Source organism: Rana temporaria, chromosome 8 (genome assembly GCF_905171775.1).
Source record: "Rana temporaria chromosome 8, aRanTem1.1, whole genome shotgun sequence".
In the NCBI taxonomy this organism is placed as follows: Eukaryota; Metazoa; Chordata; class Amphibia; order Anura; family Ranidae; genus Rana; species Rana temporaria.
The window spans coordinates 110,629,906-110,643,552 of NC_053496.1; the positions used below are offsets into that span (position 1 = coordinate 110,629,906).

Below are 13,647 nucleotides of genomic sequence, written 5' to 3' on the forward strand. Positions count from 1 at the left end.
CATTGTTAGTTTACAGTGGACCTTGCACCTCAGTGACAAGGTTCGCGTATTCAAGCCTTTTTCCTACAGGGCTGGAAGAAAATGCAAAAAAAAAGTGGTGAGGAAAGTTAGATGATATTCTTCTCTTTACCCCCTGCAGATCCTAAGTGAGGGTGACGTCGCCTTCCTGTAAGCATGTGCCAAAATGATAAGGATGCTGGAAACCAATGTGCCAACAAAGCACACTGTCTAAACAAAAATGGTGATATAATGTAGTAGGTGTGATTCCTGTAGGATCTAAATCTGCTTGTTTACTTGCCTTTAGGTCTTCAGCAGCCTGCTGTTGGTGCATTTGGAAAAGAAATGTCAAAATTCATCCTAAGCAAGTCGGACAACTGTTTCCAAAATATACCTCATTCCCTGCAGAATCTTCTATGTATGAAAATAGGTAATTATCAAAGCATGCATTGACTGTGCCCTGGTGTATGTAGTACTGTATGTAACGTGTGCACCTATTTTGCTGGAGCAATAGGGTCATACTGTGGTTTGGAGGGTAGCAATGCCATTTCTGTAACATATTTAAAGTGATATTCAACCCAAAACCTAAATTGTAATATGTCCCAGCTTACCAATCATTTGATGGGGTGGCTGCATCAGTTTTCTTTTCTTTGGCTTTTTTCCTTTATGTTCACCTGGTGATCTGGCCAGTAATGCACCTCCTGTATCAGTAAAAAAACAAACAGGCATGTACTGGCCATTGGGACTACTGGGAGTTTCCTGGTGGGCCGATGGCTCAGTGGGTCGGTCAGGTGCAGACTAGTCCTGGAGCCGCTCCTCGCTGATAGGAATGATTGCGATTTCATTCCTGTCACCAGGGCCATCTTAATGGCATCATGGGCCCCTGGGCAAAGTAATGCTCTGGGGCTCCTACAATGATGACAGTGCAGGTAAACAGACATCAAGTAGGTAGGCGGCAGACTGCCTTGCCCTGTGTATCTATCACTCTCAGTGCCATCATGGGGCCTCGAATTTCAGGGCAGTGTGGGCTCAAGGACCAACTGTTTTGGGGAAAGTGCAGGAGCCCCCCATGTAACTGGGGCCCCTGGGCAATGCCCAGGTGTGCCCTCTCATTAAGACAGTCCTGCCTGTCACCAAGGAGCAGCTGCCGACACTTGCTGGAGTAAGGATTAGGCTTTCTGCTTCCACCAGCCTGCAGGGAGAGATAGACAGCGGGCAGACTTTCCTTCCTCTCTCCCCTTATCATTTGTCATTTATCACATGACTGGTGAGAGGAAGAGAAGCTGCCTTCATTCTGTGAAGAGCTGTGAGTACACGTAGGAGGGGGAGGAGAAGGGTGACACCTGATGTAAGGAGATGCTGATGGGGACACCCTGGTGTGAGGGGGGGTTCTGATGGGGTCACTCTGATGTAAAGGGGTGCTGATAGGGGGACTTTGATGTGAAGGGGGGTTCTGATAGGGCCACTCTGATGTAAAGGGGTGCGGATAGGGAGACTCTGATGTGAAGAGGGGTTCTGATATGGACCACTCTGATGTGAAGGAGGGTTCTGATGGGGACCACTCTTATTTAAGCACATAACGCTGTGATTGGCCAAAGCATGCAGGTCAGGTGCTTTGGCCAATCTTGCAGTGCATTATGGAGCGCTCCACAGTGGGCGAACTTGCCGCCTGTCAATATGTGTCCACCGTCTAAAAAGTGCCCGCGCATGCGCAGAATGGATGGGCACTCCAGCTGAGTTGCCGGGAAGCTGGAGTGACGTCCCATAGCGCATGCGCACATCGTAGGAACCTTTTTGCGGGAGATACCATTTCTCGGGCACAAAAAAAATGCTATGCAAACAGCAGAGGGACACCGTATGTGTCATATTGTACCTTGCTGTTGCGCTGCGGGTTTACAGTGAGGCACAATGTGATATATACGGTGTCCCTCCGCTCTTTGAATAGCTTTCAGTTGTGTCCATGAAATGGTATCGCCCGTCGAAAAAACATCCTACGATGTGCGCATGCTGATCAGCAACTCAGCTGGCGTGCCCTTCCATTCTGCGCATGCTTGTGCACTTTTCGACCGAGGACACCACATATCGATAAAACATCGGCAAGTTTCCAGGTATGCAAATGGCTCAGACTTAAGAGTGGATTATAGACAGATAGAGAGACAGATAGAAAGATGTAGCAATAAGGCTAATTTACTAATAAAGTAAAACTGGCAATAGATGGATCAAACTTCAGCCAATTAAGCAGGAACCAGACAAATTTCAATCCATCTGTGGGCAGGCTTGTTGTACTGAAGTCGATTTAAAGGGTTGATTTCAGTACATCCAGACTGTTGGGTGCAATCACTGGTGGGGAAATCTCCAGCTGTCAGAATGCAATAGGGCAAGGGAGCTGCGGTGGCTCAACGCGATTGGCACTGCGCTGACAAGCCATTCACCTCTGCAGCTAGGGGTTCGGATCCCGGACTCGGGATGAGGTATATTTTGTGCTATGCGAGGTAAGCCTGCGCTTAGTACACCCACCCCCCTCCCACAAAAACCACCACACTTACACGCACTCGAAATTGGGTTAGCATGCACGCACTTTGACCACGCGGTCTCTAAAAAGAGAGGCGAAGGACTAACGGGGCTGGTTGAGCGGGCTAGATCCTCTCACTCCCTTATAGGGAGTCCCTCTGCCCCGTTGGGCTTCAAAGTGGAGCAGGTAGGGCGGGCTGTGTGGGAGGACCCCCTCACACCCCCGCCATTGCCACACAGGGCATGGAGAAAGGTGGCAGATTGTCTCTGGGGGAGGTCTACTGCCTACTGGTCTACTGCCAACTCTTCTGTCGAGTACACGCACAAAATACACTAAAAAAAAAAAAAAAAAAAAGAATGCAATAGGGCAGAGGGAAGAATTTGCATATTGAATGGCCAGCCTAACTAAAGGAGTAAAGCTAGCTACACACTATACAACTTTGTTGTTCCATTTCCTTTAGATTTACCTCAACTATGTAGTGCAAGGGCCTGACTGATTGAATACAAGTTGACAGTGTTTAGGCTTGACCTCATAATATATGGTTTTGGCAAATGCAGTGGCATTGCTATGGGGGTGAGGGGTGACACCGGGGGGGCTGCTGAACACTATAGCTTGCAGCGGAGCGGGGCATTCAGCCGTGCGGGTGATGCTGCCTATAAAACTCCCCAGCTGTCACTCGGGGATCTCCAATATCTCCCGAGGCAGCCGGATTAGGTTGGTGGAGTTGGGGGTGTGGCCACCTCCTCCACTTCTCCCACAGACCCCTTCACACTGATCCTATAGCTGAAGGAGATAGAGCCGAGGACACACCAGCCCCGCCCACGTCTTCCTCAGCAAGCATGAGGTATGCTATAAGGTACTGCACAGCACACTGTCACTACATAGAGTCCAAACCTGCCTTGTACCACTTCAACCTGCTCTGTACCACCCCCAACATGCCCTGTACCACCCGAACCCTGACCTGTACCACCCTAACCTGCTCTGTACCACCCCAACCTGCCAATATACCAATCCAACCATAGCACCCAAACCTGTCATTATACCACTCTATAATACCCTAACCTGTGCCACCCGAACCTGCCCTATACTACCCCAACCTGCCACTATATCACTCTACAGGGGCTGGTTTGGGGTGCGCCCTGTGACCGCGCGCGGCATGGAGGGTGCTGGGCAGCCTAGACAGGAGGGGGGGGGGGGTGACACAATGTTTTACCGCACCAGGTGACACCAACCCTAGTGACGCCACTGTGTAAATCTAAAGGAAAAAAACCTAAAGATAATTGTATAGTGTGTATCCAGCTTTAGGCTCGATTCACACCTGTGCGTGCGTGCGAGTGAGCTATGCTTACTCGGGCACAGCAGCCCATTTATTTGAATGGGCTGCCGTGCCTGCTTTCCCGCAGAAAAAGGTGCATGCACCATTTTCAAAACTCAGCCCACAGGGAAATCGCATGGTCACTTTCCTGCAGTGTGGGTAGTTGCGATATGCAGTCACCCGCATAGATGTAAACTGAGCCTTACACAATAAACTGAGTGAATATTCACTTTAATTATCCAATGATGTAAGAAGCTAATTTCTGATTTTGTATTTCATCTGTACATAAGTGGGTATTTGAAGCAGAACTCACTTAAACAAAACTGTCCTACTTTGGCTTCTTCCACTAATGCTAAAAATGTAAAAAAAAAATGATTTAGTGAATTTTCTTCACTTTCGGTTTTCCAGCTTAGGCCGCTGCTTCCTGGGATTGCTACATCACAACTATCCCAGGAGGAAGTGTGTTAGGCTTGTTTCACATGGTGTTCAGCTTGTATGAGGCCCCGTACACACGGCCGAGGAACTCGACGTGCTTGGCACGTCGAGTTCCTCGTCGAGTTCTGGGATGAAGCCGCCGAGGAGCTCGGCGGGCCGCCTTCTCCCATAGAACAACGAGAAAATAGAGAACATGTTCTCTATTTATTTTCTCGTCGAGCTCCTCGGCGGCTCCATCGAGCCAAAACTGTACAGACGACAGAGTTTCTCGGCAGAATCCGGGTTTTGACCGAGTTTCTCGGTGAATTCTGCCGAGAAACTCTGTCGTGTGTACGGGGCCTGAGAGTAGTGTGAACTGCAAGCTTTCATGAAACTTTCAGCAGCCTTTAAAAGCCTTTAATCACTTAAAGAGCGGAAGGGTTTGCCCCCCTAATGACCAGACCATTTTTTGTGAAACAGCACTGCGTCACTTTAACTGACAATTACGAATTCGTGCAGAGTTTTACCCAAACAAAATTTATGTCATTTTTTTTACCCACAAATAGAGATTTATTTTGGTGGTATTTGATCACTTCTGCAATTTTTTTTTTTTTTCTCTATAATCAAAAAAGACAGAGAATTTTGAAAAAACACCAATATTTTTTACTTTTTGCTATAATTAAATATCCTACAATTAAAGAAAAAATGTACTTCTTCATCAGTTTAGGCCGATATGTATTCTTCTTCTACATATTTTTGGTCAAAAAATAGTAATAAGCGTATACTGATTGGTTTGCGCAAAAGTCATAGCTACAAAATAGGGGATTGATTTATGGCGTTTTTAGAATTATCATTTTTTTTTACTAGTAATGTCTATTCTGACTCTGATTGTTGTGAAGCGATTATCCCTTGTGAGACCTCTATGCTTGGCCTGTATAAGCAGATATAATCACTGAGGACAATCCTCATCAGATAGCTTGAACTCACCAAGTACCGATTCTATTCGCAGAGGTGCTTTTATCCGGAAACAGGTTACAGCAGATGACAGGATGCAAACAGATGAATAGGTTGTGGTATTTATGCGATCAAAAGATGATATTGTCTGTAGCTTACTATGCAGAATACATGTGCCCTGCTACATGTGGCCTGTAGCTGCCTCCATGGATGTGACAGATTCAGCACTGCGAATCGCTAGGAACAGCAGATCTGTCTCTCCTCCCCTGACAGAATGGGGATCTGTCTGTTTACATTGAAAGATTCCCGTTCTGTCTCTCTCAGGAGCGATTGCAGGTGGCCCGGCGGACATCATGGCCGCCATCCACACGCATCGGCTCTGGCATCATGCTGCAGGCATGCATGCCCCCTAGAGGTCTTAAAGCGCCGACATACAATGACTACGATTCGCCCAGCGGCTGGTCTTTAAGTGGTTAAAGTGCCCTTTAGCTCCTCTTTGGAAATGGTATTCACAGATCTTAATGGGAGTTCCGATTGTCACTTTAAAATAGCTACTAGCTGTTTTTTAACAAGCTTTGAATAGTGATGAAGCCTGCTAGCAGCTTGTTTTAAAGTGACAATCAGCACTCCCATTAGGTCCTGTGTTCAACATTTACAAACTGGAACTGAAGGGCGCTTTAAACATTTCAACAAAGCTTGCTGAAAGTTCTGCAAATGCTTTGTAAAAGCTTTATTTTCGCACTGCTTATACAAGCTAAAGCCTATGTGAAGCAGGCCTTAGTAAATCCCAATTTGTGCACATGGGTGGAAGATGTCCCCATGTGCACAAATGCCGCTGAGCATTACAGTGCTCATCCACCAGAAGCTTGCGGCATTTGTGCGCATGCCCAGAAATCCACTTAATTCTCCCAGATACGCTGCTGGTATACCTGAAGTAAGCTGGCGGAATATCTGGGCACGTGCCGTTTTTTTGGAGAAGTGACTCCACTTACTGGAGCACCGGGCTGTGAAGCCGCTGGAGCAGCTGGCTTAGGCTCTCAGCGGCCCACTGAAAGATGGAGTCAGGTGCTGGTCCAGGGATCTGGGGATCTGGGTGGATGCCGACTTAAAGTCTGGATCTTTCCTCAGCCTGGATCGACTCTGTGATGTCCCCCGACAGCACGATTCAGCCTACTGTCAACCAAAAGATTTGTACTTCTCCTTTCATTTTTATACATTAACCACTTAAGCCCCGGACCAAAATGCAGCTAAAAGACCAGGCCAGGTTTTGCGATTCGGCACTGCATCGCTTTAACAGACAATTGCGCGGTCGTGCGACGTGGCTCCCAAACAAAATTTACGTCCTTTTTTTCCCACAAATAGAGCTTTCTTTTGGTGGTATTTGATCACCTCTGCGGTTTTTATTTTTTGCGCTATAAACAAAAATAGAGCGACAATTTTGAAAAAAATGCAATATTTTTTACTTTTTTCTATAATAAATATCCCCCAAAAATATATATAAAAAAAAATTTCCTCAGTTTAGGCCGATACGTATTCTTCTACATATTTTTGGTATAAAAAAATCGCAATAAGCGTCTATCGGTTGGTTTGCGCAAAATTTATAGTGTTTACAAAATAGGGGATAGTTTTATTGCATTTTTATTATTATTTTTTTTTTTTTACTACTAATGGCGGCGATCAGCGATTTTTTTGGCGGACCCTTTGGACAATTTTGACACATTTTTGGGACCATTGTCATTTTCACAGCAAAAAATGCATTTAAATTGCATTGTTTATTGTGAAAATGACAGTTGCAGTTTGGGAGTTAACCACAGGGGGTGCTGAAGGAGTTATGTTTCACCTAGTGTGTGTTTACAACTGTAGGGGGGTGTGGCTGTAGGTCTGACGTCATCGATCGTGTCTCCCTATAAAGGGGATGACACATTCGATGCAGCTGCCACAGTGAAGCACGGGGAAGCCGTGTTTACATACGGCTCTCCCCGTTCTTCAGCTCCGGGAAGCGATCGCGAGGGGGTGGCTAGAAACGAATAGCCGCCCCCCCATCCCGGATCGCTCCCAGACGATTTCCGACCGCCGCATGTACCAGGGGGGGTCCCGATTGGACCCCAGACCCACGTCTAGGCAGGGACGTATGGGTACGCCCATCTGCCTGTACGTGCCATTCTGTGGACGTATATGTACATGCGGCGGTCATTAGGTGGTTAAAGCATAACTTCACCCAAAAGGGGAAGTTCTGCTTGTTTTCATCCTCCCCCCTCCACTGCCACATTTGGCACTTTTTGAGGGGGTACGGGTACCTAGTTTTTGCCTCAGCGATCTGACAGAAGTTCAGCCCCCTCTTTTGCCCGCTGTCTTATGGGGCAAATCACAGGTCCCAGAAGACTGCAGGACCATTTAGGTGCAGTGCATGCAAAGTTACAAGGCTTCTCAGCCTGTTTTCCTTACTTGAGATGTCGGTGCCCACACCCGAAGCCGATTGAAGAATTGGCTATGGTGAAGACATCGCTGGATCTCTAGGAAGAAATGTGTCCGTATATTAGAAGTCAGCAGCTGCAGAAGCTATAGCTGCTCACTGTTAAATTTTTGGGGGAGCCTGGAGCTCCCTTTAAGTTGTAAGGACTTGATGGGATGGCCAGTTGGCAGTTTCGATGGGACAGCCAATGGGCTGACCATGGGGAATGTTGGTGGTCGGGCCAGGGGGCCCCAGGGCTAAAGCTATGTAAGGGGTACCAACATTTCTAATGGCTGCCCTGACTGGCACATATAAATATTCGCTCCACCTCACGCTTTACAGCCCACAGAAGGGACAGGGGACACTACAACAGACAGGGTGAAAGGTCAATCACAAAAAACACGAAACAAACAACCAGGGGCGGACTGACAACTCATGGGGCCCCCGGGCAATAGAAGATTATGGGGCCCCGGGCTTACAAATGGCCACTAAGCCAGGAGGCAGTGCAGAGGTGGGGCAGCTAAAATCTCAGGATTTTCACATCAAAAGCATGTCGATTTTGGACATATCAGGGACAGATGTAAAAAAAACACAGATTTTTACATACTGTCCCTTGTTTTACTGAGCCTGGCAACCCTGATGGGGCCCCCTAGTGGCATGGGGCCCTCGGGCAGTGCCCGAGTGCCTCAATGGTCAGTCCGCCCCTGCAAACAACACAGGATCAGAACTCACAAAATAATACAGCATGGAGTGGAGAGTATATATGAAAAAGGAGGCCGCACTTCAATGTACAAACAGCAGACATTTTTATTGCTCACTTCATGAAGATAAAATGACGGGAATACACGGCTCTTGGAACATGTATACTGTACTGATGTTCCAAGAGCCATGTATTCCTGTCTTTTTATGTTTATGGAGTCAGCAATAAAGAAAAAATAAAGAAGTCTTCTGTTTGTACATTGGAGTGCCGCCACCTTTTTCATGTTCCCCGCCCTCCTGAAGGTATGTATGATAATACGTGTTCTGTATTACACACAGGCAACAAAAGGGATTCTCCTTGACCAGAACCAAGACAAGATCATTAAGTGCCCAGGGCAATTATGCCAAATCGTGCCCCCTCCCCTTTATTATGTAGCTTATGATGAGGAGGGGGAGAGAGAGTGCAGCCTGCACCTCCTCCTGACTCTCTCCTCCTCTATCATTGTACTTTGCAGACCTGTTCCACTGCAACTAACAGTCTGCACTTTATATAAATAATCTAAAGATTTCATGTTAATCGTAAGTAACTTCTTCAGTTATACACTGCTGGTCAATGTTTTCTATAATTGTATATGTAAGATAACTGTAGCAAAGAAAAGGTATTACAACCCATGGATGAAGAGTGCTGCACACCCCTGATAAGTCTTGAAGAAAGAGAAAATTACCCCTAGGGGCTTTGTGCTGCAGCAAAAAATGAAAGATGTACCAGTTGATAAAGAAGTATACATTTTTATTTTAATACAATGTTCAAAAAAGCCCCAACTGAGGGACTCAGGATATGAGCTTCACATAAAAACATATATCAATTGAGAACAAGTAAGATCACACAAATGATAATAAATACAGACATAACAGTACTGTGAATATGCGAGTGCTATGGGCGAAAATAACCCCTACGCGTTTCGACCTTTAAAAGTAGCGGTCTTCTTCAGGGAGTAGTTTATTAAACGCGACTAAAGATTCTATAGAGAAAAATACATACAAATAAATAGGTCATATTAACAAAAGAACATAAGGAGGACCCGCCTACCACAACCATATGAGTAGATGGCGGGATGCAGGTATACCTCCTACATAAATGAACTGATGTGAAACACCCAAATGCCACTTACCAAAAACGCGTGTCGGAGGGCTGACCGGGGCCGAGCATGGAGCCGTACCATCAAACTCCCCAGTGGAGTGCCGGAGGGGTGGGAAAGGGGGGGATACACAGGATTCCCTGGGTCTGTTGGAAAAGGACTCCAAAATGGCACAAAAAGAGAGAGACACCCCCTGGACCTACGAGAGGTCACAACCTAAAACGCGCCAAAGATTGCGCCGAGAGGCGGGGGGAGAGGGAGCGGGGCGGGAAAGATAAATGTAAGATTACTGTAAACATATTTAGAAGGATATATTAGATTGATGAAACTTGTTTGTGTTTATATAGGAATTAATGCCAATCCCAACCTTGAAACGACTGTAATGCTTTCTAGCAGAGATATGGTTTATTTAAATCAAATTAAAGAAACGCTTTACAAGGCAAAGTCAATGCTGCAACAGGAAGGCTGGCAGACTGAACAGGTAAGTGCACTTCTTATCTAACACCTATGCATAAAAAAGTTTGGAAGTGTCAATCATTTGCACAGGCGCAATAAATCTTCACTGTAATTTGCTTAAAGAGGTTGTAAACCATCCTGTATACTGTGTACCTATAGGTAAGCCTAGAATAAGGCTATAGGTGCTGTAAATATCTCCTAAACATGAACCAAAATATTTACTGTATACTGCGCCAATGATGTCATCGGTGCATGTGCTCTGAAGGAACGGCCACCCATGTCATTTCTTTAGAATGCATGTGGCTCCGGCCTCCAAAACCGGAGTCTGGGGCCCCTGGAAGGAAGATGGGCAAAGATGGATGCAGCCTTCAGCAGGTATAGCGTGGGCTTCGTTTGCAGATAAGTATCACATAATGTGCTAGTATGCGATGAATACTAGCACAATATGACTTTTCTTTGCAGGGAACAAAAAAAACAACATCCAGGTTTACTTCCTCTTTAACCACTTGCCGCCCGCCCATCGTCAAATGATCATTTAGGGACAACGTCATATGACATCCCTCAAATTTTCCACTTGCCTACTCGCAATTTGCGAGTGGAAAATGAGGGCTGGCGAGGAGCTGGGCTTCCTGGGAGTGGGGGGTTGATCGGGAGCCATTCTCCCGGTGGAAGAGTGCATGAAGTTATAGGAGAGCCGCGGGATCACAGAGCGGAAAAACACGCCGTAACAGCTTACATTAAAACTGTCTCCGCCCTGCTCACTCTTACACAGCCCTGCCTCCTCCTAAACCAGCGCCTGTAATAGACAGAATGCATCCCAGCATTGGACTTGCGTTCTGTCTATTACAGGTGCAGGGTTAGGAGGAGGCAGGGTTGTGTGAGTGAGCAGGGCGGAGACAGTTTCAATGTAAGCTGTTACGTAGTGTTTTACCGCTCGGTGATTCCGAGGCTCTCCTCTCAATCCAGTCACGATCCAGCCACCCCTCTCACTTCCTCCACCCTGGCAAGGCTGCAATGGAGGCACTATCAGGCTGCAATGGAGCAATGTGAGTCTGCAATGGGGGCAATGTGAGTCTGCAATGGGGGCAATGTTAGGCTGCAATGGGGGTACTGTAAGGCTGCAATGGGGGCACTGTAAGCCTGCAATGGGGGCACGGTGAGGCTGCAATGGGGGCACGGTGAGGCTGCAATGTGGGGCACGGTGAGGCTGCAATGTGGGGCACGGTGAGGCTGCAATGTGGGGCACGGTGAGGCTGCAATGTGGGGCACGGTGAGGCTGCAATGTGGGGCACGGTGAGGCTGCAATGTGGTGCATGGTGAGGCTGCAATGTGGGGCACGGTGAGGCTTTAATAATGGGCACAGGTGAGCCTGCACTGATGGGCACTGGTGAGGCTGTGCTGAGGGGAACTGATAAAGTTGTTGTTCATATTTATTAATTGCATAAAACATTTAAGTGTCATTCCATGAGATAATTTATGATGGCGTGATTAGGGGCGGGGCAGGGTAAGGGTTAGGTGGAGCAACTGGTGGCGAGTAACCCTTGAGACCTGACTAGTAGCTCAGGACTTTTGATCCCTGTCATATGATGTCACCCCAGAACAGCAGCTTGCGTGCCCGCGGAGGTACGCCGTACAGCGATCGTGGCCGCCCCATGTGCTAGGAACACAGCGCTGCCACGATCACTGTAAAGAGCCGATAATGCGGCTCTTTAACCAAGTGATTGGCTGTGTCCAATTACAGCCGTTTGCATGTAAGTGCCGCTAATTGACTCTTCTCGCCTCGCACTGAAAGAGTGTGTGGCAAGGAAAGCCAATCAAAAGCATCTCCTCGCAGAGAGCACCAGGACAGGTAATCGGGGACTGATCATTAGTGCCCTGAATACAGTAAAGCCCCAGCAGTGCCCATCAGTGCTGCCTTTCAGTGCTGCCTTTCAGTGCCTGCCAGTGCCTGCTCATCAGTGCTGCCTATCAGTGCCCACCAGTGCTGCCTATCAGTAGCCACCGCTGCCACCCATCAGTGCCAACTATCAGTGCAAATAAGTGCGGCATATTAGTGTCTCCTCATCAGTGCTACCTAATCAGTGCCCATAAGTGCCAGATCATAATGCCCATCAGTTTAGCCTATCAGTGCAGCCTCATCAGCGCACATCAGTGAAGGAGAAATATTATTTAATTACAAAATTTACTGACAGAAACTAAAACTTTTTTTTTCAAAATTTTCTGTCTTTTTGATTTTTTTTTTGTAAAAAAAAAATAGAACCCCTAGCAGTGATTAAATACCACTAAAAGAAAGCTCTATTTGCGTGAAGAAAATTGTTAAAAATTCATTTCGGTACAGAGTTGCATGACCGCGCAATTGTGATTTAAAATGTGACAGTGCTGAAAGCTTAAAACATGGCCTAGGCAGAAAGAGGGTGGAAGTGGTTAATATGTTTATTTCCTAGGATCAATACTGCCATCTAGTGGCAATAACCCATTTTTTTTTTATAATATTGCATCAGACAAAATACTGCATTATTGCCACTAAATGGTGCTGACCATCTTTGGAAATAAAAGTATAGGCAAATTTAAGGATTCGTTGTGCCTGTGCGCATGATTGACACGTTCACACATTAGTGTTTTTTTTATACATAGATCCCTTTACTATGTACAATCTTGGGTGGCACTGTGGGTATTCTTATGTATTCTTATGTTCTATACCTAATGAGTACTGCAGCCTCCTTAGGCATATATGGGCACAGTCAGCGTAGCATCCCCTGTTTGGCCAAACAACTTTACAACAGATGTAGTTGATTACACCTTAAAGGAAACCTGTCTTTTGGAAAATATGGAGGCCGCAGTTGCTGACTGTAATCATTTGAGACAATGACCTGGAAAAAGTATACAGACAAGGATTGCTGGCTTGCTCTACAGACACTTACCTGTCCCACAATCCGCGCTGGCATCCTAACTGTGGGCACCTGGCTGTGAAGCCGCAAGCCACTGTGTATGGACAAGCCTTGCTGTGCATTGTGACTGGCCCCATAGTCTTCTGGGACCTGTGACATGTCCGAGAAGACTGCAGCAAGAGAGGAGGAAAGGAGAACTGAGCGGAAGTGGGAGTGGGAGTGGGTACCTGTCAAAACTAGGTAAGGAGGCCTTAAAGTGGAAGTTCCCTCTTTGGGTGAAGCTCCGCTTTAATGCAGAGAATACATTAAAGGAGTTGTAAAGAAAAAAATGTTTTCACCTTAATGCAATCTATGCATTAAGGTGAAAAAACATCGGATGCTGCCAAACCCCCCCCCCCCCCCCCCCTCCCCCTGAGCCCCCGTTATACTTACCTGACCCCCTCGAAAGTCCTGCGCGGTCCCAAGATCCTCTTCGTCGCTCAGCCTGGCCGCTGATTGGCTAGAGCGGATGGATTAAGAGCAGCCATTGGCTGGCGCTGCTGTCAATCACATGCAGTGACGCGGTTTCCCGAGTGGCGGGGCTGAGTGATACAGTGAGCGGCTATGGCCGCTCGCTGTATCACGGGAGCGCGCCCGCAATTACTGACCACCATGCGAGCTCTCGCATGACTGTGGTGAGTAATTGCGGGGAGGACCAGAGACAGCCGCCGAGGGACCCCAGAAAACGTGGATCGGGGCCACTCTGTACAAAACGTACTGCACAGTGGAGGTAAGTATACCATGTTTGTTATTTTACAGAAATAAAAAATCCTTTAGTAACC

General features: G+C 47.0%; 1 protein-coding gene across 1 annotated transcript in view; it reads left to right on the forward strand.

Annotated features, from left to right (window-relative positions):
* The window catches only part of LOC120908964 (steroidogenic acute regulatory protein, mitochondrial-like), a 30,482-nt gene that overhangs the window by 6,120 nt on the left and 10,715 nt on the right, over positions 1–13,647 (forward strand). The window contains exons 2-3 of the mRNA XM_040320505.1: positions 305–427; positions 9,830–9,963. Of these exons, the coding sequence (XP_040176439.1) occupies positions 305–427; positions 9,830–9,963 (257 nt within the window). The remainder of the gene's footprint in view (positions 1–304; positions 428–9,829; positions 9,964–13,647) is intronic.